General features: G+C 36.5%; 1 protein-coding gene across 7 annotated transcripts in view; it reads right to left on the bottom strand.

Annotated features, from left to right (window-relative positions):
- The window catches only part of KDM4C (lysine demethylase 4C), a 430,228-nt gene that overhangs the window by 327,776 nt on the left and 75,244 nt on the right, over window positions 1–27,208 (bottom strand). For all 7 annotated transcript variants that reach the window (XR_006353225.1, XM_043966024.1, XM_043965986.1 and 4 more), the window contains 2 exons: window positions 17,936–18,050; window positions 2,758–2,951 (listed from right to left, as the gene is read on the bottom strand). Coding sequence is in view for 6 of the 7 variants with exons in the window: in XM_043966024.1 (XP_043821959.1) it covers window positions 2,758–2,951; window positions 17,936–18,050 (309 nt within the window). In the remaining variant the exon portion in view is untranslated. The remainder of the gene's footprint in view (window positions 1–2,757; window positions 2,952–17,935; window positions 18,051–27,208) is intronic.

The following is a 27,208-nucleotide window of genomic DNA, read 5'->3' as shown; positions in this document are numbered from 1 at the left end:
CAAAATTCCAGAAGACTGAAGGTGACTCATCTATCTACCAACAGAGGTGATTGACTCAAGATACAGAATAAGTTATATCTTCAGATATGATCAAGGTGGGATATTGTTTTGGTAGACTACTTATACTTGCTATATGAGCTTTGTTTTTCTTTTAGTATTTCAACCAAGGTAGGAGGGAGAGATCAGGACAGGCTGGGGTGGAAAAATGACAGACAAGGGGAACACTGAAGCAGCTTTTAAAAAAATGAAAAAAAAGGGGGCAGTAAGGTGGCACAGTGGATAAAGCACCAGCCCTGGTTTCAGGAGGATCTGAGTTCAAATCCAGCCTCAGACACTTAACACTTACTAGCTGTGTGACCCTGGGCAAGTCACTTAACCCTCATTACCCTGCCCAAAAAAAAGAGAGGGAGAAAGAAGTCCAAGAAAAATTCCAATCATATAGGAGTTTTAAATATTACATAATGAATTCATCATATCTATTTTTTAAAAAGCAAGCTTTATTGGAGGCAGCTAGGTGACACAGTGGATAAAGCACCAGCCCTGGATTCAGGAGGACCTGAGTTCAAAACTGTCCTCAGACATTTGACATTTACTAGCTATGTGACTCTGAGCAAGTCACTTAACACTTATTACCCTGCCCCCCCAAAAAAAAAGAAAAGAAAAAGAAAGAAAAAGCAAGCTTTATGAGATCCAAAGTTTAATATAATATCCTCTTTTTCTGTTCTACTATATATATGTAAATGCACATTTTATCTGGTGTTTGGTAAATTCAGAATTTTTAAAAATCAAGTTTGTAAAGCAAAAGAAAAAATATGAATACTATGAATGTGGAAGCATGGGGAAGAATTTAAAAAATAATACAAAAAAGTAAACATGGCCTTAGAACAATAAATAAAATGGCGATAATTGATTGCAGCAAAAAAAAAAAAATCACATATTAAGTTATTTTTAAAGATGAAAAAAGTTGTAAGGTTTTTTGTTTAAGTCCATGTAAATGGAAAAAACAATGAAACGATCAAAACTGAATCTCATCAAATTATGACCAAGCTTGACCCCCAGCAAGATATGAGAAGATTTTTCCCCTCTTTAGAGAAATGGGAAATTTTAAGTATGAAATTAGATCTTTTCAATAGGTTGGTTAGTTCTGTTGACCAAAAAGTAATGAATAGTTAAGAAGGAATGGTATGAGGGGAATGGAGGTGATAGGAAAACTAACATTCATTTTAAATTTTATTATTTTTTTAAAAAAGCTATTTGGTTGGGGGCAGCTAGGTGGCGAAGTGGATAAAGCACCGGCCCTGGATTCAGGAGTACCTGAGTTCAAATCTGGCCTGAGACACTTGACACTTACTAGGTGTGTGACCCTGGGCAAGTCACTTAACCCCCATTGCCCCACAAAAAAAAAAAAAAAAAGCTATTTGGCTTGTGTAAAAAGATGAACAGAACTTCACTCTGTTTGCAAATATTAGAAAAGTTATTTCCTGGACTATTAAGTTACTCTCATATATATGTGTTGTTCTACAGGTGAATGAATTCATGAAAACTGAAAAAACATAATAATCATTAAGACTAACAAAACATTTTCAATCATTTAGCTGACTGATTATAAATGATAGATAATAAATGGTTTTTGGCATACATGTAGCTAATGCAAAATAAAAGTTTGCAAGTCACAAGATGGTAAATTGAAATCCCTAAATCAATGCTGTGAAAAATGAGAATAGCCCTTTAAGCAAAGTGAATTGAGAATCAAAAAAATTTCTAAAGGTTAACCTTTATTTCAAATGTTTCCCCATCAAGCAGGCCTAAGAACCAAAAATTCACTTATCATCTCTCTCCCCCAAGCCTGGTGAACTCATTAACATATTCCCATGATGCCTTCCTCCCACAGACCTTAGACCAAACCCTTTTAGGTTGAGGGATAATATATTAATTAGATCCCTTCCAGTTTTAAAAATCCTATTTACCCTGTAAATTTCCAGAAAACAAAGTAAAGTAGTTTGGATATACGTTAAAAAAGACACTATGATTACAACATAAGTAATCTGTGACTTAAGACATACAAAGTGGTTTTTTCACAACACTGTAAGGTGTATAATGGAAATATTAATATATCAATTTCATAAATGAAAAAACTGAAGCTCAGATTTACATACTCAATTTTACAAAGCTTAATAAATGTCAGAAACAAAACTAGCATTTCAATCCAGATCTACTGACTCTACGTCCAGCACTCTATTAAGCCAGTCTATGTTGACGATATGAGGAAAATAATTTGTTTAAGTATATCATTAGCTTTCAGTTTCCTAGTCATTATTTACTGTCTATGATTTCTGAGTTCAATTTTCCCTAAAAGTGTACATGCCCTTGAGGGCAAGGACTTAAAATCTCAATCAATCTCTCTCTCTCTCTCTCTCTCTCTCTCTCTCTCTCTCTCTCTCTCTCTCTCTCTCTCTCTCTCTCTCTCTCTCTCTCTCTCCCCCCCTCCCTCCCTCCCTCCCTCCCTCCCTCAATTTAGGAAGACCTGAAATTTAAATTCTGCCTCAGACTTTTACTAGCTAAGTGACCCAGAGCAAGTCACTTCTTATCCCTAGGCTTCAGTTTCTCTAAAATTAACATAATAACAGGATGTACCTCTCCCAGGGTTGTTAAAGGATTAAATGACTTAAAATATGTAAAGCACTTTGAAAACCTTAAAGAACTATATTAATACAAGATATCATCTTTATCATTATCATAAATAAATATGTAACTTGCCAAGATTTGGGCTCTCCAAAATGAAGATAATTAATGCTGTACAGATCCATATCTTCAGTGTGCCAGGCAAATGTAGTTTTCCACATGCCAAAATAGAGATATGGAGTATTTACACCCTCAATAGAAATACCACACTCTTCTCCAACAACATCCAAAATGGTGTTCAGGTGAGCTATGTTCCATTCATCCACACCCTAGAAACAAAGGGGAAATGTAATATCAATAAACTACTAAGTATAAAATTGGCTATTAATCAAAACAAAATCTAGGAAATGTATAAGATATTCAAATTGGTTGATAAAACGATAATTTGGAACCCATGTACATAAAGTCATCATGATTAACTGAAGATTATTATTAGCATGGAAAAGCATTAGTGAACATGGGATGTTCTTCAGCAAGTGGCTGCCTGATTCAGAATGATAGAAACAAGTTAAAAGACCATATTAGTAAAGATTAAACAGAATATTTTAAGCAATTGTTTAATGATCATAGAAATGACACTAATAAATTATAGCATGTCCAAGGGAGAAGTACTAGAATGGTTAAAAAGAATGAAGACCACATAGTATAAGGATCAGTTCACAGATCTAGGGATGTTTAACCTCAAAAAGACCTTTGGTGGGGGTAGCTAAGTGGCACAGTGGATAGAGCACTGGCCCTGGATTCAGTAGGACCTGAGTTCAAATTCAGCCTCAGACACTTAACACTTACTAGCTGTGTGACCATGGGCAAGTCACTTAACCCCAATTGCCTCACCAAAAAAAAAAAAAAAAAAAGACCTTGGGAGAATTGAAGAGGGGGGAAAGGGTACATAGAGAAGATATGAAATTTGTTCTGATTGATCCCTGTGAGTAGATGACCAGTGAGCACAAGTTACAAATAAACAAATATCTGTCAATGGAATTTGAAAATTATTTTAATAATTGTCCAAAAATTTGAGCAGACTCTAGTTATTTGTTCCCCTCCCCGTCCCAATCCAAGCATCACTTCATATAGAAGCTGGAAGACCACTTGCTGGAGATACTATGCGGAGATTCTTATTTAAATTGTATTAGGTGACCTACAGGATTCCTTACAATTCTGAGATTCTATGACTGTTAATCCACCTTTTGTGTAAAGTTTTCAACCTTGGCACACAATTCATGAAAACCTGTTTAGTCATCTTTGCCATCTGCAGCCTGCCATATCTCAGAGCACATTTTACCCTCCATCCCTCTTCCCTCACTGTGAGAAAACCCAAAGGGTCTTAGAAATTCTACAAACACTGATTTATCACCAATAACCATCAATTTTTACAATACATCCAAACATCGAAGGCCATTTATAAAGGACTGAATGGTTAGAAGACACAATGCTTGCTACTGGGTCACAAAGATAATGAAGGCAGCCTTCATCTTCATGAAACTACTAAGCTGGCTTATCCATGGCAGTGACAAAAGTAAATTGTTAGAACAACTGATTGACACTTACTAGCTGTGTGACCCTGGGCAAGTCACTTAACCCTCATTGCCCTGGAAAAAAAAAGAAAAGTATAAAAATAGACCAACAAAAGGGAAAGAGTTGGGAAGATGGAAAAGAGAAATGGAAAGAGAGAAAGAACTAAGAGAGAAGAGCAGGACAGTAGAAGAGCTGAAAAATTTACAAATGGAAAGGGCACACAAAAAAATTCATCCTAATTTAATGAAAATGAGTAAAGGAATAACTAACAACCCAATCTAGCAGGTGAGTTGAAAGAATGTTGAATAAGTAGATGAAGCAATCACAGGATGTTTTATTATTGCTATATGACATATAATGGGGAAAAAGTTTAAGGCAAATGGTTAGAAATTTTAAAAACAAATTTGGATACTCAATTTTCTTATACTAAACTGGAAAGCCTGAGTTCAAGAACTTCAGGAAAATAAGGGAAAAGACAATCTCTTTTTTTAAATCATAAAAGTATTTTACTATTTTCTAGTTACATGTAAAGATAGTTATCAATATTTGTTTCCATAAGATTTCCAGTTTCAAATTTTTCTGCCTCCCTCCCTCCCTTCGTTCCTTCCTCAAGACAGCAAGCAATCTGATATAGGTTTATATATATATATATATATATATACACACACACATATATATATATACACACACACATATATACATATACACACACATATATATACATATACATAAATATATGTACAACCACATCAAACCTATTTCTGCATTAGTCATGCTGTGAAAAAAAAAAAATCAGAACAAAAGGGAAAAACCTCAAAAAAGAAAAACCAAAAAAAGTAGAAATAGTATGGTTCAATCTGCATCCAAATTCCAGAGTTTTTGTTTGTTTTTTTTCTGGATTTGGAGAGCACGTTCCGTCATGTGTCCCCTGGAAATATCCTGGAACACTGTACCACTGAGAAGAGTCAAGTCTATCACAGTTGATCAAAACACAATGTTGTTGATACTGTGTGCAATGTTCTCCTGATTCTGCTCAGCCCACTCAGCATCAGTTCATGTAAGTCCTTCCAGGTTTCTCTGAACTCCGCTTGCTCATCTTTTCCTACAGCACAACAGTATTCCATTACATTCATACACCACAACCCGTTCAGCCATTCCCCAGTCGATGGGAAGACAATCTCTTTAGATGAGACTTGACTACTATAAAACATTACTAAATGAAGACATTAAATTTATAACTATTTTCAAGTTACTGTAAAGGTCAACGATTGGGGCAGCTAGGTGGCGCAGTGGATAGAGCACCGGCCCTGGAGTCAGGAGTACCTGAGTTCAAATCCGGCCTCAGACACTAAACACTAGCTGTGTGACTCTGGGCAAGTCACTTAACCCCAATTGCCTCACTTTAAAAAAAAAATAGAAAAGGTCAATGATAACTATTTGATTAGAACAACTGGTGAAAAATGACAAATTTCAATAAACAAAATGAAAACTTTTAAAGTTTGTTTGTCTTGGGGCAAGGGTAGTACTTAAAATAATGCCAACAACATGTATAACCTATACTGAACTGCTTACCATCTTAGGAAGAGGTAAAAGGAGGGAAAAGAAGGATAGAATTTGGAATTTAAAGTTTTTTTTAATATTGAAAAAAATGTTTTAATATGTAATTGTGGAAAAAATAAAATAGTCTTTTAAAGAATGAATGAATGGATAATGCTTCAGCTACATGAGGGCACTTATTGATGAAGTAGTTAGTTAATGAAGTACTACCTAAAGTGAGCTAACTCAAAGTGTCAGGCCAGATAATTTAATTCCAGAATCCCTTTAACTGCCTAATCAGTAACTTAAGTCTGAAAATAAAAATGCCAATGATTTAAAGATAGGTCTAAGAGATAAGAAAACACTTATTAGAGTTCAAAGTTATTCAATCAAATTATGTAGAAAAAATATTTCATTCTATTTTAGGTGATGGAATCTCCTAATTCCAATCCATTCAGACCTCATGAGCTATAAATTCTAATAAAGGAATTCTATTTAAAAGGCATCATTGAAACCATAAGTCTATAATAATAAATGAGAGTCTTATTATAGGGGACATTTTTAAATTGGATGGATTATAAAAGATTCTTGAAACTATAATCATAAGTCATTCCAAGATTCATCAATTTTAGAAAAATTATAGTTCTATTTTCTAGCTACTGGTAACTTTTAAGAGAGTAGCACTAGATTGCATCCTAAATCTGGTATTTTTTCCCCCTTTTCAAAATACAAATAATATCAAAATGGGATATTAAGATTTAGGGGCAAATGTTTAATGTGATTGTATAAAGTGTGTTTAATGCATAACCTATATCAGATTATTAGTTGTCTTGGGGAGGGGGGAGGGAAGGAGAAAAATTTGAAACTAGAAATCTTATAAAAACAAATGTTGAAAACTATCTCTAAATGTAACTGGAAAATAATAAAATATTTATATAAAAAATTAAATTTTTTAAAAAAGATTTAGGGGGGCAGCTAGGTGGCACAGTGGATCGAGCACCGGCCCTGGATTCAGGAGGACCTGAGTTCAAATCCAACCTCAGACATTTAACACTTACTAGCTGTGTGACCCTGGGCAAGTCACTTAACCCCAATTGCCTCACCCAAAAAAAAAAAAAAAAGATTTAGGGGCTTAGCATAGTACTGACACATGGTAGGTGCTGAATAAATATCTATTGATGAGAATGACATTCAAGTATTACTAATTGCCACTCCCACCCATTATCCACTCCATTCCACTCTTTTATTTTTTGTGGAGATCACTTAAGAATAATTGACTTCCATCCATGCCTTCAGTCTATGTAAACTCCTTTTAACTGCCCTAATAATAATAAAGTTCCTGAGTTACATGTATCATATTCACATATAGGAATGCAAAGTTTAATTTTATTGAGTCCCTTATGATTTCTCTTTCATGCATACTTTTTTTATGCATCTCTTCATTGTGGAATCTGAATGTCAATCTTTCTATTCACTCTAGTCTGTTCAAGAATGCTTAAAAGTCATCTATGTCATTAAATATCAATTTTTCCCCTAAACAGATTCTATTAGGTAGATTATTCTTTATTATAATCCTAGCTCCTTTGCCTTGGATTATCATATTCCAAGCCCTCCACTCCTTTAATGAGGAAGCTCCTAAATCTTTTGTTATCTTTACTGTGGCTCCATGTTATTTCTTTCTTTCTGACTATTTGCAATACCTTTCTAGTTAACCTGGGAGCTACAATATTCTTGGGAGTTTCCATTTTAGAAGCTCTCTTAGGAAGTGACTGAGGAATTCCTTCAATTTCAATTCTACCCTCTGGATCTAAAATATTGAAGGAGTTTTCCTTAATAATTTCTTAAAATAATGATGCCTAGCCTCTTTTCTTGATCATGGCTTCCAGGTAGTCCAGTAATTCTTAAATGATCTCTCCTTATCTATTTGTGAGATTATTTCACATATTCTTCTATTTTTTTTCATGTCTTTGCACAGTTTCATTATTTTTTTTTATGTCTCATGGAGTCAGCTTCCAATTGGCCAATTCTAATTTTTAAGAAATTTTTGTAATTCTTTTTCCATTTGGCCTATTCTGCTTTTTAAAGAGTTCTTTTCTACAGTGAATTTTTAGGCCTCTTTTACCAAGCTTTTCTCTTTTCATAAATTTCTTACACTCTCATTTCTTTTCCCAGTTTTTTCTCTACCACTTTTATCTCTGCAACTCTTCCAGGCACTCTTATTGGGCTTGGGTCCAATTAGCATTTTTTTTTTGAAGCTTTGCTTGTAGCTGTTTTTAATTCTTATTTTCTTCTGAGTTTGCATCTTTTCCCTGCAAACATAGTAGCTTTTTATGACCAAATTCTTTAGTTATGCTTTGCTCACCTGTGAGGTGGGAAGGCACTGTCCAAAGCTTCAAGTTTTAAAATAATGCTCTTTTCAGAGCTAGTTCTGGGGGGCTACAAACTTTTCAGTGTTTCCAAGATGCTGTGACTGCTCTTCTGATCTACGCTCTGGTCTTTACCCAGGAAGGGCCCCCGTATTCCCCTATAGCCACAAGCACTAGTGTTCTTCTTTACCTTGAAACTACAATTTGGGGCCCCAACTCCCTTGTGACCAAACCTCAACATGTTTCTCCACCATGGACCCGTGATAAAGAATAACATATGGGCAACACAATTACCAATTAATGCTAGCTGTTTCCAGTGCCACCAAAGGGGTGGGAGGGGAGGGGAGGGGAGGGGAAGGGAAGGGAGGGATACAAGTAGAGCAGGCAGACTAGGGAGAATATCACAGCTAGATGAATTAATCTAGCCATTCTGGAAGGCAAATTTGACCCCAAAGGTCATTAAACTTTATATACCATTTGGCAAAGCTGTAACACTACTAGTCTTATGACTCAAAAAGGTAAAAGAAAGAACTTATATGTACAAAAGTATTCATAGCAGTAAGGGGTTGCCCAAGAAATGGCTAAACAATATAAATGCAATGAAATAGCATTGTGTGATAAGAAATGATCAAAGGAACAGATTCATGGAAAACTGGAAAGACCTAAATAAATCAATACAAAATGAAGAAAGTAGAATCAGGAGAATAATTCAATTCCAAGAGACCAAAGGTGAAGCATGTATCCCACAATCTTTACAAAGACATAATGAATTAGAAGTGCAGAATGAGTCACCCATTTCTGGACACAATCAATACAGGGATCTATTTTGAAAAATTATGTTATTTTAAATGATCTTTGAAGGAGGGGAGAATTTAGAAGAAGGGTTAGTGATAAGTTGAGAAAAAACAGAAAAGAAAGAACAAGAAAGAGTATAAAAATAGGGGGCTGCTAGGTGGTGCAGTGCATAAAACACTGGCCCTGGATTCAGGAGAACCCGAGTTCAAATCCGGCCTCAGACACTTGACACTTACTAGCTGTGTGACCCTGGGCAAGTCACTTAACCCTCATTACCCTGGGGGTGGGAAAAGAGTATAAAAATAGACCAACAAAAGGGAAAGTGGTGGGAGGATGAAAAAGAGAAATGGAAAAGGAGAAAGAACCAAGAGAGAAGAGCAAGGAATGGCCAGCAAGAAATTGGAGGAACAATAGAACTAAGGAGAACAGGAATAAATGAAGGAGAGAACAATTTCATTGGGAGAAATCTCAGGTCTCTTCCTTTGTAGGCTATCCTATATACTGGATATACTATATCCTGAAACACAGGCTTAATTATGAATCTTGTTTTAAAAAAAACAAAATCCAAACAATAAAGCAAGAAAACATTTATTAAGCCCCTTTATGTACCAGGCACTCTAGAAGATGCAATGACCAACCATGATACCACAGAACTAAGGAAGCATGCTACCCACCTCCTAACAATTGCCTCAAAAAAAAAAAAAAAAGAAAAAAAAAAGAAAACAACTTCTCTCCAGGTTTTCAAAACACCACTCACCTAATTTTCCTACCTGTCTAACCACTCCTCATCTCCTTTGATGGATCTTCATCCATGTCATTCCAGTTAACCATGATGTCCTACAGGGCTCTATTTTGGACCCTTATTCTTATCCTTCCATTTGCTAATCTCATCAACTCACAGGTATTCAGTTATATCTATGGTGATTATTCTCACCCACTTAATCAACCCTAATCTATCTGATCTCCAATCTTGCCCATTATACATCTCAAACTGGATATCCAATAGACATCTTTTTTTACATTATTTAATATTAGCATTTTTTCATTTTGAGTTTCAAATTCTCTCCCTCCATTCTACCCCTCCCCCACCTAAGGAGGCAAGCAATGATAGAAATTATACATGTGAAGTCATGCAAAGCATGTTTTCATATCGGTCATATCACGCCAAAGAAAAGAAGAAAAATAAAGAGAAGAAATTATACTTCAATCAGTTCTTTCTCTGGAGGTGGGTAGCATATTTTTCCTCTTGAGTCCTTTAGAATATCTTGTATCATTTGACTGATGAGAGTAGCAAAGTCTTTCACAGTTAAACATCATTACAATAGTGCTGTAATTGGATACAATCATCTCCTGGTTCTGATCACTTCACTTTGTATCGGTTTATATACGTGTCCATATGAAACCACCCCCCTCATCATTTCCCACAGCATATACAGTGTATGTATAGATATAGATATAGATATAGATATAGATATAGATATAGATATAGATACATGTATAGATACAGATACAGATACAGATACATATATATATATATATATATATATATATAGGACAGTATATACTCCATCACAATCATATTCTACAATTTGTCCAACTAATCCCTAACTGAGGAACAACCCCTCCATTTCCAGTTCTTCACTACTACAAAAAGAGCAGCCATAATTATTTTTTTACATATAGCTCCTTTTTCCTTTTTCTTTGATATCTTTGGAGTATAGACCCATTAGTGATATTGCTGGATCAAAGAGTATGGACAATTTCATAGCCCTTTGGGTATAGTACCAAATTGTTCTCCAGAATAGTTGGACAAGTTAAGAATCTATAAACAGTTCATTAGTGTACCTATTTTCCCTCATCCATTGCAGCATTTATCATTTCGAATAGGTGTCAAGTAGTTGTTTTAATATGCTTTTCTCTAATCAACAATGATTTAGAGCATTTTTTCATGAGTAAAGACAGCTTTGATTTCTTTTAAAAACTGTCTGTTCAGGGCGGCTAGGTGGCGCAGTGGATAAAGCACCGGCCCTAGATTCAGGAGTACCTGAGTTCAAATCTGGCCTCAGACACTTGACACTTACTAGCTGTGTGTCCCTGGGCAAGTCACTTAAGCCCCACTGCCCTACAAAAAAAAAACACCCAAAAAACAAACAAAACTGTCTGTTCATCACTTGTAGATTGTACATATATAACCTGGTTGCAATCTTGTGGAGGGGGGAGGAAAGGGAGGGAGGGAGAAAAATTTGGAACTCTAAATCTTACAAAAATTAATGTTGAAAAGTACCTTTACATGTAACTGGAAAATAAAATAAATGTTTGTTGCTGAAAAATAAATAAATAAATGAATGAATAAATAAATAAAAGCTGCCTGTTTATATCCTTTGACCATTTATCAATTGAGAAATGGCTATTATTTTTTATTTCTCATGGAGTCATTAGCTTCCACTGGCTGAATTCTAATTTTTAAGGAATCATTTTCTTCAGTAAGATTTTTTTTTACCTCTTTTTTCCATTTAGTCGATTCTACTTTTTAAGGAGTTCGTTTCTTCAGTGAATTTTTGTGCCTCTTTTACCATATAGGCTAATTCTGATTTTTAAGGTGTTATTTTCTTCAGCTTATTTTTGTGCCTCTTTTACCAAGGTGTAATTTCTCTTTTCACAATTTCCTTGCATCACACGCATTTCTTTTCTCAACTTTTCCTCTACCACTCATATGTTTTTCTTTAACTCTTCCAAGAATACTTGCTGGGCCAAGGCCAATTAGCATTTTTCTTTGAAGCTTTGCTTGTAGCTGTTTTCACACTGTTGTCCTCTTCAGAGTTTATGTCTTGGTTTTCTCTCACACCACAATAGCTTTTTATGGTCAAGTTATTTTTCTGTTATTTACTCATTTTTCTAGTCAATTTCTAGACGTTGAATTTTATGTTAAAGTTGGGCTTTGCTCACCTTGGGGGAGGGAGGCAGTATCCCATCTTCAGGCTTAAACCGCTATCAGATTGCTTGCTGGCCTTAGGAGGCAAGGAACTTAAAATAAAACTTAAAAGAGTTGCCTATGGAAGGACAATAGGTTGAGGAACTGAAGAACTGGTTAGAGTATTTAATGGAAGAATCAATATGTATGTTGAAGTCCCCCAATATGAAGGCACGATTTAAGTAGGAGAGAAAAATGTTAAGCCAGATATCAAAATTACTGAGGAAAGAAGGGTATTGATCTGGGGGTGAGAGGGTCCTGTTTACAATAGCTACTGGTATTTTGAAAGAAATAAATAGCATGAATTGTAAAGGAAGAGAGATTACTTAGTACTGAAGGAAAGGGGAGAACCTGCCTTGACCAGTGAGCCAAGGAGAATAAGTGGAGATACAACCAGTACCAGAAAGGGTATCCAGGAAGGCTGTGCCATCAGGGGGAAGCCAGGTTTCAGAAAGAGCTAAGAGATGGAAAGAATACAAGAGGAAAAGATTTAAGAGGAAGGGAAGTTTGTTTCTTACGGGAACAGGCATTACAGAGTTCACAGTGCAAGGGTTTGGTGGAGTTAGGATGAAATTTTGAGACAAGAGGATTGAAGGGGATGGGAATGAAGGATCAAGTGGTAGAAGGTGTTGAGTGGGGTTTGAAAGATGATCTATAGGAATTCAGAGTCACTGTGATGTAAAGAGCATGACTTGGTGGGAAAATATGCACCATAAAGTGAAGGACACCACTCTTCAACCCTGAAAGGAAAGACACAGCGGGAGATGGGAGGCCTAAAGTCAAGGTAAGGGTTGCTTTTTAACCCAGAGGATCACAACCTCCCAGTTGGAAGATTAAGCTGGCAGCATGAGGTGGAGATGGCTTGTGGTGGTACAGATGGAAATGGTTGCTTTCAGACAGATGGAAAATGCCTGGCCAAGCATAAGTCAAAGAGAATGAGTGAAAGTGAATCTAGTGCATGAAAATGTGGCCAGGAAAGCTGTGTCTTCACAGGAAAGCCAGAAGAAAGGAGCAGGTAATGAAAGATCTAAGTTGAAAGCAATTTTATTGCCTATAGAACAGGCACTCCAGAGATCAGACTGGAAGGGATGGGTAGTATCTAGTTGGAGCTTCAAGAAGGGAGGGGATTGTTGAAAGGGATAGGAATAAAAATAGGGGTACAGAAGATGGGGAATGTGGACTGCATGATGAACTATATGGGTTCAACATCACTGGGATGTAAAGGGAATGACTAAACAGGATTTTGTTCATCATTAAATGAAAAATTTTCAGAGATTTTCAAACTCAATAGCATTAATGACTTAAGCAGAGTCCTTTTAGAGCCTTGAGCAGAGCAGGTGAAAGGGCAAGAACTTGGAGCAAAAAGAGTAGTGATACTATCCTTCCCCAAAGGCAGGAAACCAACCTAGAAATTCAGAATGGTGCCCTCTGCCCAACCCTCATCAACAAGAGAAGGAATGACATGGTTCCTCTTTACACAGAAGACTGGAAACCAGGCAAGAGATGCCAGGTGACAAGGTGCCCACCTCTCCACTCCACAGTCTGAAAGGTTGGAGATCAGGCTGGAGATGTGCAAGAGAAATTTGCAGCATTTAAAAATCTCCTTCTCTCCTTTTCCCCATAGAGGCAGGAAGATTCATCATATGAGTGCTTAGCACATAGTCATAAGCCCTTAAAAAATCCTTATTGACTCAATGACCATCCTTGGTCACCCCTTCACTGAAAGGACTCCAATGTCAATTTTCCTTCAAATATAATTCCCCAAATGGAATAAAACATCCTAAACAAGGATAAAGAGTTCATTGGGACCTTTTTTGTTGTGTACAATGTGCAATTAATGTAGCTAAGAAGATATTAGTTTTATACATACCTTCTTAAAAAAAATTTTAAAGTTCTGTTGTTCATTTCTAATTCCTTGTATGGGAATTAACAGAAATCCTATGATCATATATATAAACAGGAAACTCCTGGATTCCTATTTAAATTTAGTGCTGATAGAAACAAAAGCTTTTGGAAACAATTTGTTGCCCAAGTGCACCATCTGGTGGACACAACAATTTTAGCCAAACCATTACAGAGAAGGAAAACCTTATATGGACTAACTTTAGTCTATCAGGACAAAAGTCTTACTATAAAAGATTCCCATACCCCTAATTAATGTAGATAATATCTAATTCACGACTACTCCAATTAAAACAATTCTAATTGTCCTTTAAAGGTCAATGTAACTTGTTATAGAAAAAAATACTTTTCAAAATCATGAATAAAATTCTAGAGCTAGAAATTATCTTATGAATCATTTAATGTAACCACATGACCTAATAGATATGAAGCACAAAGGGTAACTTACTAGTGTCCTAGATAATTCAAAGTTGAGTGTATGAAAAAATAGGATGGCCTTTTATCTTGTTATGTGAAGAGGCTTCTATTTCAAAAGCCTTAAGCATATAGACAGGATCTTTTTGGCTTTTTTTTATAATCTTTGTGACAAGGCAGAGCTCACTGGATATGGGAAGAAGAGATACTGTAGGAAGTGAGTGTGATATAAAAAAAGCCAGCAATAAATGTTTTTAAAAGGATAAAGAAAGAAAAACTAACTTTGGCATCCATTACAGTATCTTCATACTCTGGTAAGATCATGGCCTGGTACCTTGAGATTAGCTATTATGGCAAAACTAAAAGTGGTTCCTACTAAAATTGTAATAATGTCAAGCTCACAAAGCAACTAAATTCAAAACTTTGAAGTCATTTTTTATCTTTTTCCCAGTCACTTCACATCAACTGCAAAGTCACTGCTTTCCCCTACTTCATTCCATTAATTATTTCAGTATTTATTAAGTGATAATTAAGCAACATGAAGCCACACTTCATGGGGATCTTCACTAAATAAAAGTGATGGTATTCGAAGATGTACAATATTAATCTCTGAACCTACCCACATCCATATTATATAAAATATTTCCAAAGACTGTCTTATTTTAAGTTAAGCTGAGTTTTAGTGTTTTCAGTATTCATGTATTTTTTGTTTAAGATCTGTGATAAATTTAATTTGTTCAGCTAGACCCAAATCAACTTTATGGCAAATGCCAAAAAAGAAGGGAAAGCATGGCTGGAACTGGTGTCAAAAAGGTATATACCTGTGTTAAAAATAATCAAACCAGATAAAGCACCGGCCCTGGATTCAGGAGTACCTGAGTTCAAATCCGGCCTCAGACACTTGACACTTACTAGCTGTGTGACCCTGGGCAAGTCACTTAACCCCCACTGCCCCGCAAAAAAAAAAAAGGGGGGGGGGAGGCTGGGAGAGAAGGAGAGAAGGACAGCTAGGTGGCGCAGTGGATAGAGCACTCAGGAGGACCCGAGTTCAAATCCTCCCTCAGACACTTAACACTTACTAGCTGTATGACCCTAGGCAAGTCATTTAACCCCAATTGCCTCACCAAAAAAAAAAAAAAATACACATACACACACACACACCCCTTAGGAGAGTTGTAAAAAACTACTCTAATATTTATATACTACAAACTGTAGAAATGTCAAACAAATTTGGATTATGATGAAAGGAGGGAGAAACAGAAGTCACATTATTATAAGAATACACTAGTTTACTTGGCTAGGTGGAGGAAATGGATAAATTCCTTGAGGCAGATCATAAAACCAGCACAAAGACCCCAGAAAGCCAAATATTTGCTATAACATATATTCTGCTAAAAAGAGAAGATTCTTGATATGCCTCGTTAATCACATCTCCTAACCATGGGTGTCCCCAAGGCTCTATTCTGGGCCTTCTTCCTTTCTCCCTCTTTATTAATTCACTTTGTGATCTCATCAGCTCCAATGGATTCAATTATCATTTCTATTCAGATGATTCTCAGACCTATTTATTTAGCCCTAACCTCTCTCCTAACTTCCAATTTCACCTAATAGTGTGTCTCCAGCAAACTACCTAATGAACATCTCTAAATGGATGTCCCATAGGCATCTTAAACTCAACATGCCCAATAGTGAAATCACTGTCTTTTTCCCAACAACCTTCCCCTCTTCCTAACTTCTTTATCACTGTCAAGGGCACCAATACTACCATTCTTTCCTGTCACCCAAGCTCACAATTCAGGTGTCACTCTTCAATCTCTCATTCACCATATCCAATTTGTTGCCAAGGATGGCACCCCTTGGCACCCCTTTTTCTCTCCTCTGATACTGCCACCACACTAGGTGGTACAAGCCCTCATCTTCTCATGCCTGAACTATTACAAAACTCATGAAGCTTCTGACCTGCTCTCTTTCCAGCCTGGACCAGTTAACCCTTCCTCAAGAAGCCTTGTGGCCCACCACCTCTCAAGAGCTTATCATATTTATTGCCAGACTTAGGATACCAGATAAGCTTTACTGCTACGGCAGTTCACTATTCCCAAACTAAACTGTCAAATTGCCTCAGTCTTCCCAGCAACAGGATTACAGCTATGGAAAAATATACAAGTGCCAGTGGAGAATCCAAAAGAATCCTGTGTCTTGGAGGACCAAAATGTAAAAGAATTTGTTCCAAAATGTGTCAATAATAAGGATGCTTGAAAACTTTTGTGTTTAAAAAACCAAAAGTTTGTCTTCATTTTATTTTAGCAACTTAGTTGCAAAGCCTAAATTTAGTATTCTTTCAAAATAAAATCAAGGTATTATGATTTATAAACAAAAAAAAAAGGATAAATACTGAAAATCAAATATTAGCTTCACCTTAACATCTCAATAATCCTCACTTGTTATACTGAGATATTTTCATTGCATTTTATTTCAAACAACTTGAAAATGACCCTAAATCGGTTCATTTTTGACATGTACATGTTCATTTTGATCATATGCAATAAAAAAGGAAACAATCCAAAATGGCAGCTACCCAAAAAATTCTGTACCTAGATCTCCTTTAAAAGTAAACCACAATGGGGCAGCTAGGTGGCACAAAGGATAGAGCACCAGCCCTGGAATCAGGAGGAGCTGAGTTCAAATGTGGCCTCAGACACTTAACACTTACTAGCTGTGTGACCCTGGGCAAGTCACTTAACCCCAATTGCCTCACTAAAAAGAAAAAAAAAAAGTAAGCCATAGCAACTGTGATTAGCAGTGAAAATTTTAACTCCACCTTTCTATGTAACTTCCATACAGTTATACTTCCTTCATTCAAACTAGGACCAAAACATGTGTGTTCAGGAAACAACTTTCAACTCCATTTTGGAGAGGTCCTTCTTTGAACACACATAAACACCCTATGGCTTCACCTAGACAGAACTGATACTACCAGTAACTGAAAATGTTAAACAATTCAATATTCTAAAATATCACTCTATTTCTCCTAATGTATCTTCACATGCCCAACCTCCAGAATAAAAGTGTCAAACTCAAATAGAAATGGGGCCACCAAACCATACAAAAGGATCCCTGTGGCAGATAATGACTTAGAAAACCACATATTAACATAATGTTCAACTGTATTTTCTTTTTAAAAAAAAAAAAAACATTTTCCAAAAACATTTCGATTTGACTTTTGGGTATGCAGGATTATGGCAGACAGCCCTGCATGATTGACACTTCTGACATAAAATATATAATTCATCGTGCAATCAGTAATTCATAATAATGTGTAATGGAATGTGAGGTATTTATAATAATATTTGATTAGAAGGCAGTTAAATTAATAATTAAGTGAAGATTATTTAATACCTAGTATTTGCTCAATTGTTTTGTCATCAATTAGTATAGATACTCAACAGGAACACTCGTTTTTTGTTTTTTTTTAAGCGAGGCAATTGGGGTTAAGTGACTTGCCCAGGGTCACAGAGCTAGTAAGTGTTAAGTGTCTGAGGCCATATTTGAACTCAGCTACTCCTGACTCCAGGGCCGGTGCTCTATCCACTGCGCCACCTAGCTGCCCCCAACAGCAACACTCTTAATATTTATCTTGTTATTTTCTTGTATCTTGTAAGCAATAGTGTATCAACTAAGGAAATATAAAGCATTTTTCTCAACTGCCCCAAATAAAAAGACAATATCAAATGGTCTTTCACAAAAACAGACATACTTCATCATATATGCTTCCATTGATATCTGCTCCATAGATTGGTGCCACAAAGGTCAAATTCTTCCAGTATTTGCGCTCCAAATCTTCATAGTCTAAATATCTCGGGGTGCAATACCTGTAAGAAAGATAAAAATAAGTCTAACAGTTTTTTGAAATGACTTAAATTTATAAATTGTCATTTATTCAAATGAATCCTATCTTCGGTCTAGATAACATAATAAACTTCTAAATTGCTATTTTTCCATCCATTCTAGCAATATATTTCTCACTTCTACTACTTAAGTAATCTTTCTAATACACTGTTCTCTAGCTCATGTCACTACTCAAAAACCAATCTCAGTTAACTACCAAATAAAGTAGAAACTCTTAATGTTGGCATTCAAAGACCACCACAAACTGGCTTCAAACTATTGTTCAAAACTTTTTTCATATTACTTCCTTTCAAAATGAACTACAATATGAACTAATCTGAAGCTGATGGCACAGTGGACAGAAAACTCCACTTGGAATGAGAAAGACCTGAGTTCAAATTTTATCTAAAACACTAGCTGTGTAATCTTGCACAAGTCACTTACTTAACCTCCATTTACTTATGTTTTGGCAACTTTAAAAATGGGTACAATGGGGAAATTAGGTGGCACAGTGGATAATGCACTGGCCCTGGATTCAGGAGGACCTGAGTTCAAATGCAGCCTCAGACACTTGACACTTACCAGCTGCGTGACCCTGGGCAAGTCACTTAACCCTCATTGCCCTGCCAAAAAAAAAGGGGGGGGGGAGGGTATAATAACTCAATTTCACCAGGTTGTTGGGAAGATCAAATAAGATAATATCTGTAAAAAATGCTTAGGGCCTGGCACAAAGTAAGCAATATATAAATGCTAATTCTATTTCCCTTCTCCATTCCCATGCAGCCATCTTTGTGTTGGTTCTTTCCTTCAGTTTCCTTCAGGAGGGGAGGTATGGGGAAAGGATGTGCATAAGTGTACACCCACATGAACAAAGGCACACCTGTGTACTTGATTTTAGGCCTCCCTATCTCATATAGGCTGGAATTATTCTCCATTCAACCACCCCCAGTACCAAGGATTGCAGGCATGTACCACCAGCCCAGATGTAGTTCAGTCATTCCAATCATGTCCAACTCTTCATAATGACATTTGGAGTTTTCTTGACCAATACACTTGAGTGGTTTGCGATTTCCTTCTCCAGTTCATTTTACAGATGAGGAAACTGAGGCAAACAGGATTAAGTGACTTGCCCAGGGTCACATAGTTAGTGCCTTGAGCTAGATTTTAACTTAAGCTGAGTCTTCCTGACTTTAGGCTTAGCACTATATCCACTGTGCCATCTAGCTGCCCATCACCAGACCAGTGCTATCCACCAATTTGTTATGGACTCCCTCCATACCTGTCACCTTCTACTGAAATCCCTCTGTTCTTTTAAGGCACAACTCAAGTGCCACTTTCCTTCACGAAGCTTTCCATTACCATTTTTGCCAACCCCAATCAACTAAAACTTCTTTCATCCCTTAAATGTTTCATAGTGCTTTGCCTGAAACTTTCCAATATGTACACAAAAATGAATGTTTTTCCCCTGCAAACATGCAAAAATATTAGATCCCTAATAGGGTCTATGTAATAGTCATCTTTGTATCACCAGCAGTTGTACAAAGCCAGCCCTTAAATCTGTTGAGTTGACTACTATCTCCCTAAAAATAATCAAAGCAATTCAATAAACATTTCTATAATCAATGAGTACATTTCAAATGTTCATGACAACAAAAATCTACCACTCAAATACATCTCTAACATACTTTCAGAAGTGCATTAAAATCCACAAGTTATTTTTCTTCTGCAATAATTTTACTTCTTGTTATATATACTGATTCAACCATTCTGCGGAGCAATTTGGAACTATGACCAGAGGGCTACAAAACCATGCATACCCTTTGACCATGAAATACCACTATTAAATCTGTGTCCCAAAGAGATAAAAAACAAAAAGGAAAAGGATTCATATGTAAAGAAATATTTATAGCAGCTCTTTTAATGGTCACAAAGAATTGCAAATTGTGGGAATTAGGAATCAGGGAATGGCAAAACAAGTTTTTTATGATTCTAATGGAATACTATTGCACAGTGAGAAATGACAAGCAGGATACTCTAAGAGAAACCTAAAAAGCCTTACATGAACTGATGCAAAGTGAAATGGGCAGAACCAGGAGAACATTATACACCGTAACAACAATATTGTATGTTTATCAACTGTGAAATGACTTAGCTATTCTCAGCAATACAATAATCCAAGGCAATTCCAAAGGATGTAAGCTGAAAAAGGTTTTCTCCCTTCCAGAGAGGTGAAAATTAAAGGATACTTTCTCTTTCTAGGAGTTTTTTTTGTTCCATGATTTCTTTCACAAAATGACCAACATGGAAATGTTTTACATGACTACATATCTATAACCTATATCGCACTGATTGGCTTCTAAATGGGAGGGGGAAGGAGGGAGGGAGAGAGAAAATTTGGAACTCACAATTCCTTTGGGGGGTTGAGACAATTGGGGTTAAGTGATGTGCCCAGGGTCACAGAGCTAGTAAGTGTTAAGTGTCTGTGGCTGGATTTGAACTCAGGTCCTCCTGACTCCAGGGCTGGTGTTCTATCCACTGCACCACCTAGCTGTCCTCACAATTTTTTTTTCAATGTTAAAAACTGTTTTTGCATGTAATTGGGGGAAATATTAAATCATTTTAAAATAATTGTATTGCTTTTTGATTGATAGAAAAATAAACATCAAGGATATGTAGATGAGGTAGATTATATATAAGTGATAAGAATGGTGGATAATATCATACACACATTTCTGTTGTGTATACACAAACACATAAAACTGTAAAGACTTAAAAGTATTAAGTATCCTTCTTGCTTCTCAATCTAGCAAAAACAACATCTGTTTTCTGGTCCTTAGCTACCCTCACCAGCCTCTACATATTCTGAGCTTTAGCACTCTGGATGTTACTTTGCAGGACCAACTGTCTTTTTTTTTTATATTTACCTTATGTTACCTAGAATTGCTTCCATCTTCTGTAGGTATATTTTTAAAATCTAAGTTGGCTGATGAATCTTCATATATCCATTGTTGCCTTCAGACATGTCCTGTTTTAAATCCTAATGGGGGGGGGGGGGGGAACGGACTAGGAGGCGCAGTGGATAGAGCACCAGCCCTGGAGTCAGGAGGACCTAAATTCAAATCCGGCCTGAGACACTTAACACTTACTAGCTGTGTGACCCTGTGCAAGTCACTTAACCCCAATTGCCTCACCAAAAACAAAAAACAAAAAACAAAAAAACCAACTAATTGGAATGGTTTTCCCTTTTATCTTCAGCATTTCTTCACAGAGTTCACCATTTCCCCACTCTCACCCCCAAGTTTTCCATCCCCATCCCCGCGCAGGGAAGTTTCACACCCACAAAGAGCTTCTCATTTCCCCTTGAGAATTTCCCATACTCCAAGTGAGTTTTCCTGTAGAATTTTTGTCCATGGCATCCTATCTATCCCTTTTCTGAACCCTGTGGAATTTGCTTTCCCAAAATCCAGGCTATGTCAGATTCAGCCACAATTTTCTTCTGCTTTCCAAAACTCTGGCAAGAAGTTGTCAGTAAGTCAGTCAATAAATAGTTATTATGCACCTTCTATTGTGCCAAGTACTTTAGATACAAACACTAATTCAAAGATAGTCTTTGCCATCAAGAAGCTTGCAGTTTAATGGATGAAGGTAACTCATCAAAGTAAGCTAAGGGGAAGAAGGTGGGGAGATATCTGGTGCAGTGGCATGATGTAAAAGTCCAAGGAAGTGCCAAAAGCAGTCCAGATAATTGGAAGAGATTTATGGCTCTGAGTCCCCTCATAAATGGATGTTTTGGAGTTCTTTGCCCCAATCTATAGAGGATTAAAACAGAGGGCCAGATGGCAGTGATGAAATATGAAAACAAGGCTGAATCAATCTTGCAGGATCATGATAATGCTCACTGATAAGGTTCCTGGAGCATGATGAAAAAGTTCAAAAGTAGTGAAGCTGGTTAGGAAAAAAAGGAAATAACCGGCAGTCACTTCCTCCTAATATTTTTATCCCATAAACAACTTTTTCCTTGCTAATGAGAATGAGATCCAGTACTGAATTTAGGCTGAATGAGCATGGAAGTGTTATTGACCAGAAATGTGACTATTCAGGAAGCTATTTAAGTAGTAAGGACTAAAGCCAGATGCTAGTTGTGAGAATGAACAGAAAAGGATAGATGTGAAAGAAATTTGAGAGAAAAAGGACAGGATTTGAAAACTGGATGGATAAGACAAGTGAAGCCAAGGGAAGAATCTATCATACCTGGAAATTTATGGACTGCAAAGAAGAAAGAGGTGTTCAAAGAATAACAAGTGTGGGTGGGAAGATGAGCTGCATTTTGGCCATGCTGAGTCTGAGATCCCCTTGCCATCTCAAACTGCAATACTTCACCATTTGTGGATTTGATTTTGAGATGATGCTGGACATCCAGACATAGGTGTACAGCCAATAATGTAAGACTAGAGTTCACATAAATAAACCCAGACTAGGTAGATATAAAGGGAGAAATAGAGGACTTGATTTTGAAATCATCATATATATAAAGAAATAAACTCATATAATTGAATGAAATAACTAAGGGAAAAAAGAATAGAAAAAAAAGAGGGCCCAAGATGGGAGTACGAGGAATACCTTGCCTAGAGGGCAGGTAAAGAAGACTGTAAAGTAACATTCAGGAAAGTGGGTAAAAAACTTGTACAACATAATGCAATGGAAGCCCATAAAAGAGAGATGATGCTGGGAAAGTATGAGTATTAAAAGCCACAGACTGAGAAAAAGATGATGAAGACAAAGAAAAAAACCATCTGATCAATGGAAATCTTGAAGATAACTTCAGAGGGCAGTGGGACCCAACACAGGTTGGAAAGTAAGTAGGTGGTAAAGAAAGAGAGACAGTGAGTATAAAAAGGAGACAGGAAGATGGAGGGGGACAGAGAGGGAGAGAAAAAGAGAAAAAAGAGAATAAAAATATACATTTATGAGATGTCAGTATCAAGTAAAGATTTTTAAATATAAGGGAAACTAGAAAGTTTATATATAGTAAGGAAGGAACCATTAGATAAAAGACTAAAAATATTGGGAAGAGAATAGAAGGTAAAGATTAAAGGGGACAAACAATGAGCGGAAAGAAAAGAAAGGATAAACTCTTCTAGGAATATTTTTTTCTAAAATATTCCCCATCTGAGGGCAGCTAGATGATGCAGTGGATAAAGCACCAGTCCTGGATTCAGGAGGACCTGAGTTCAAATCCGGCCTCAGACACTTGACACTTACTAGCTATGTGACAATAGGCAAGTCACTTAATCCTTGTTGCCCCACCAAAAAATAAAATAAAATAAAATATTCACCATCAACATCCATTAGCCCTGAGAAGGCAAAATACATTACATATGTAAACGGGCTACCTCCAGAATGGTACTTTTGTGTGCTAGGATCATTATGAAGTCTCTCACAGTCCTGGTTTCTAATAAATTGATTTCCAAAGTTCTTTCCTAGATGTTTCCTATACTTCAAATACCTTGGTCTGTGTGACCTTCCCCACCAATAAGGGAGAAAGGAAGAGAGGAAGAAGGGAGAGACAGGTGAATAGCATGAAGACATAGAAATTACAAAGGAGACCAAAATATACCTTATCTTTGGCTTTGGCAGAAGACTGGCAGAAGTATTCATTGAGAAGTGTTGTCAGTTAAGGATGGAAAGAGGAATAGAAGTTAATTGTAAGAGGTTGAATTACAGTTAAATGGGAAATATGAGAACTTAAATTTGACATGCGAAAATACATAAAATAAGATCTAGATAGAAGGAGAGAAAGACAACAAATTTGATGAAATTCACCAGCGTTGATTTTTGTAGGACAGACTGGAATGTCCTCATCTCTGATAAACTGTTCTGTTCATTTAACTGTTCTCTTAACCTTTAAGACATGCAAAAGTCTTTTCCTTCTCTTCATGGAGATCTACTGATTTTTCAGTCTTGTTAGCATAAGCTAACTAAAAATCACAAGTGTGATCCCTTTTTTTTTTAAGGTGAGGCAAATGAGGATTAAGTTACTTGCCCAGGTTCACACAGCTAGTAAGTGTTAAGTGTCTGAGGCCAGATTTGAACTCAGGTCCTCTTGACTCCAGAGCTGGTGCTCTATCCACTGCACCACCTAGCTGCCCCCTGAAGTGTGACTGCTTTAAGGAAGATATTTGTATTTGATGAGTTGCATTTTATGTGATTCTTAAACTTATTGCCTTTCCATTCTAGGCCTAACCAAGAATCTGGGACAATAAGTTTTAAGAATCACCTAAAATACAATTTATCAAATATATCTACTTAAATTAACAAGATACTCTATTACCAAGATTATTCTAAGAAAGGATCCACAGGTTTTATACTGCCAAAGGAATCCATGACATTAAAAATAAGGTTAGAATTTGGTACTGGCTAAGAAATACAGTGCTGGATCAATGGAATAGGTTAGGCACAGGAGACACAATAGTAAATGACTTTAGTAGTGTACTGTTTTATAAATCCAAAGACTCCAGCTTCTAGGATAGGAACTCAGTATTTGACAAAAACTGCTGGGAAAACTGGAAGATAGTATAGCAGAAATCAGGCATACACCAACATCTTACACCTTATACTAAAATAAAGTGAAAATGGGTACATGATTTAAACATAAGAAGTGATACCACAGGTAAATCAGGAGAGGAAGGAATAGTTTACCTTTCAGATTTATGGAAAGGAGAAGAGTTTATGACCAAATAAGAGATAAAAGAATATTATGAAATACAAAATGGATGATTTTGCTTACATTAAATTAAAAAGGGGGGCAGCTAGGTGGCGCAGTGGATAGAGCACCGGCCCTGGAGTCAGGAGTAGCTGAGTTCAAATATGGCCTCAGACACTTAACACTTACTAGCTGTGTGACCCTGGGCAAGTCACTTAACCCCAACTGCCTCACTAAAAAAAAATTAATTAATTAATTAAAAAGGTTTTGTACAAACAGAAGCAATGCATCCAAAATTAGAAGGGAGGCAGAAAGCTGTTTATAGCTAGTATATCTGATAAAAGCCTCATTTCTAAGATATATCAGGAACTAAATCAAATTTATGAGAATCCAAGTCATTCCCCAATTGAGAAATGGTCAAAGGATATGAACAGGCAGTTTTCTGATGAAGAAATCAAAGCTATCTATTGCCATATGAAAAAAATGCTCTAAATCACTATCGATTAGAGAAATGCAAATTAAAACAACTTTGAAGTACCACCTCACAACTCTCAGATTGGCTAATGACAAAAAAGGAAAATAATAAATGTTGGAGAAGGTGTGGCAAAATTGGAACACTAATGCATTGTTGGTGGAGCTGTGAACTGATCCAAATATTCTGAAGATCAATTTGGAACTATGCCCAAAGGACTATGGGACTGTTCATACCCTTTGACCCAGTAATACCACTATTAGGTCTTTTCCCCAAAGAGATCATAAAAAAGGAAAAGGACGCACATGTACAAAAATATTTATAGCTGCTCTTTCTGTGGTGGCAAGGAATTGGAAATTTGAGGAGATGCCCATCAATTGGAGAATGGCTGAACAAGTTTGTGGTACATGAATGTAATGGAATTCTATTGTGCTATAAGAAACGATGAGCAGGAGGAGTTCAGAGAAACCTGGAAGGATTTGCATGAACTGATGATGAGTGAGATGAGCAGAACCAAGAGAACATTGTATATAGTATCAACAACATTGTGTGTTGAACAACTCTGATAGATTTGACTCTTCTCAGCAATGCAATGGTCTAAGACAGTTCCAAGGGACTCATGATGGAAAGTGTTCTCCAAATCCAGAAAAAAGGAACTATAGAATCTGGATGCAGACTGAACCATACTATTTCTTTTTTCTTTCTTTTTTCTCTTTTGAGGTTTTTCCCTTTTGCTCTGATTCTTCTTGCACAGCATGACTAGTATGGAAATGTGTTTGATGTGATTGTATATGTATGCCCTTTATCAGACTGCTTGCTATCTGGGGGAGGAGGGACAGAGGGGAGGGAGAGCGAAAAAATTTGAAACTATAAATCTTATAAAAACAAATGTTGAGAACTATCTCTGCATGTACCTGGAAAATAATAAAATAAGGTTAGAAACCTCTCCTCTATGTAATGACTAATATAAAGAGGAGGAAGGACACTAAATTCCCATATTAAGTCATGTCAATAAGTTTTTATCCATATTATATTCCAGGTACCATGCTAAGCTCTATGGATACAAAGAAAGGCAAAAAATAAAAAAATAAATAGTCCCTGCTCTCAAGGGGATTTCAGTCTTATGGGAGAGATAACATACAAAAAAATCAAAATAAGATAACAAACTATCTACTCTAGCAAAAGCCTAAAGTTTCCACCAAATCAAATTATTATCAAGATAGCCAGTAAGAGGGGGCAGCTAGGTGGTGCAGTGGTTAAAGCACCGGCCCTGAATTCAGGAGTACCTGAGTTCAAATCTGGCCTCAGACACTTGACACTTACTAGCTGTGTGACCCTGGGCAAGTCACTTAACCCTCATTGCCTGCAAAAAAAAAAAAAATAGCCAGTAAGAAACTTCTTCCAGTGCAACTACATCAAGAGTGAAAAGCTAGAAAAATATAAACTATCTGATATAAAAAATAATTAAATAATGCATTGTTGGTGGAGCTGTGAACTGATCCAACCATTCTGGAGAGCAATTTGGAATTATGCCCAAAGGGCTATAAAGCTGTGCATACCCTTTGACATAGCAATACTACTTTTGGGTCTTTTTCTCAAAGAGATCATAAAAAACAGAAAAGGACCCACATGGACAAAAATATTTATAGCTGCTCTTTTTGTGGTGGCAAGGAATTGGAAATTGAGGGGGTGTCCATCATCTGGGGAATGGCTGGAACAAGTTGTGGTATATGAATATAATGGAATTCTATTGTGCTGTAAAAAACAATGAGCAAGAGGAGTTCAGAGAAACCTAGAAGGACTTGCATGAACTGATGATGAGTGAGATGAGCAGAACCAGAAGAACATTATACATAGTATCATCAACATTATGTGTTGATCAACTGTGACAGACTAGATTCTTCTCACCAATCCAATGGTACAAGAAAGTTCCAAAGGACTCATGATGGAAAAGGCTCTCCAAATCC

The sequence above is a fragment of the Dromiciops gliroides genome, chromosome 1 (assembly GCF_019393635.1).
Source record: "Dromiciops gliroides isolate mDroGli1 chromosome 1, mDroGli1.pri, whole genome shotgun sequence".
NCBI classification, from domain to species: domain Eukaryota; kingdom Metazoa; phylum Chordata; class Mammalia; order Microbiotheria; family Microbiotheriidae; genus Dromiciops; species Dromiciops gliroides.
Note: the sequence above shows the minus strand (reverse complement) of the source record. Positions and strands in the feature narration are given on the sequence as shown.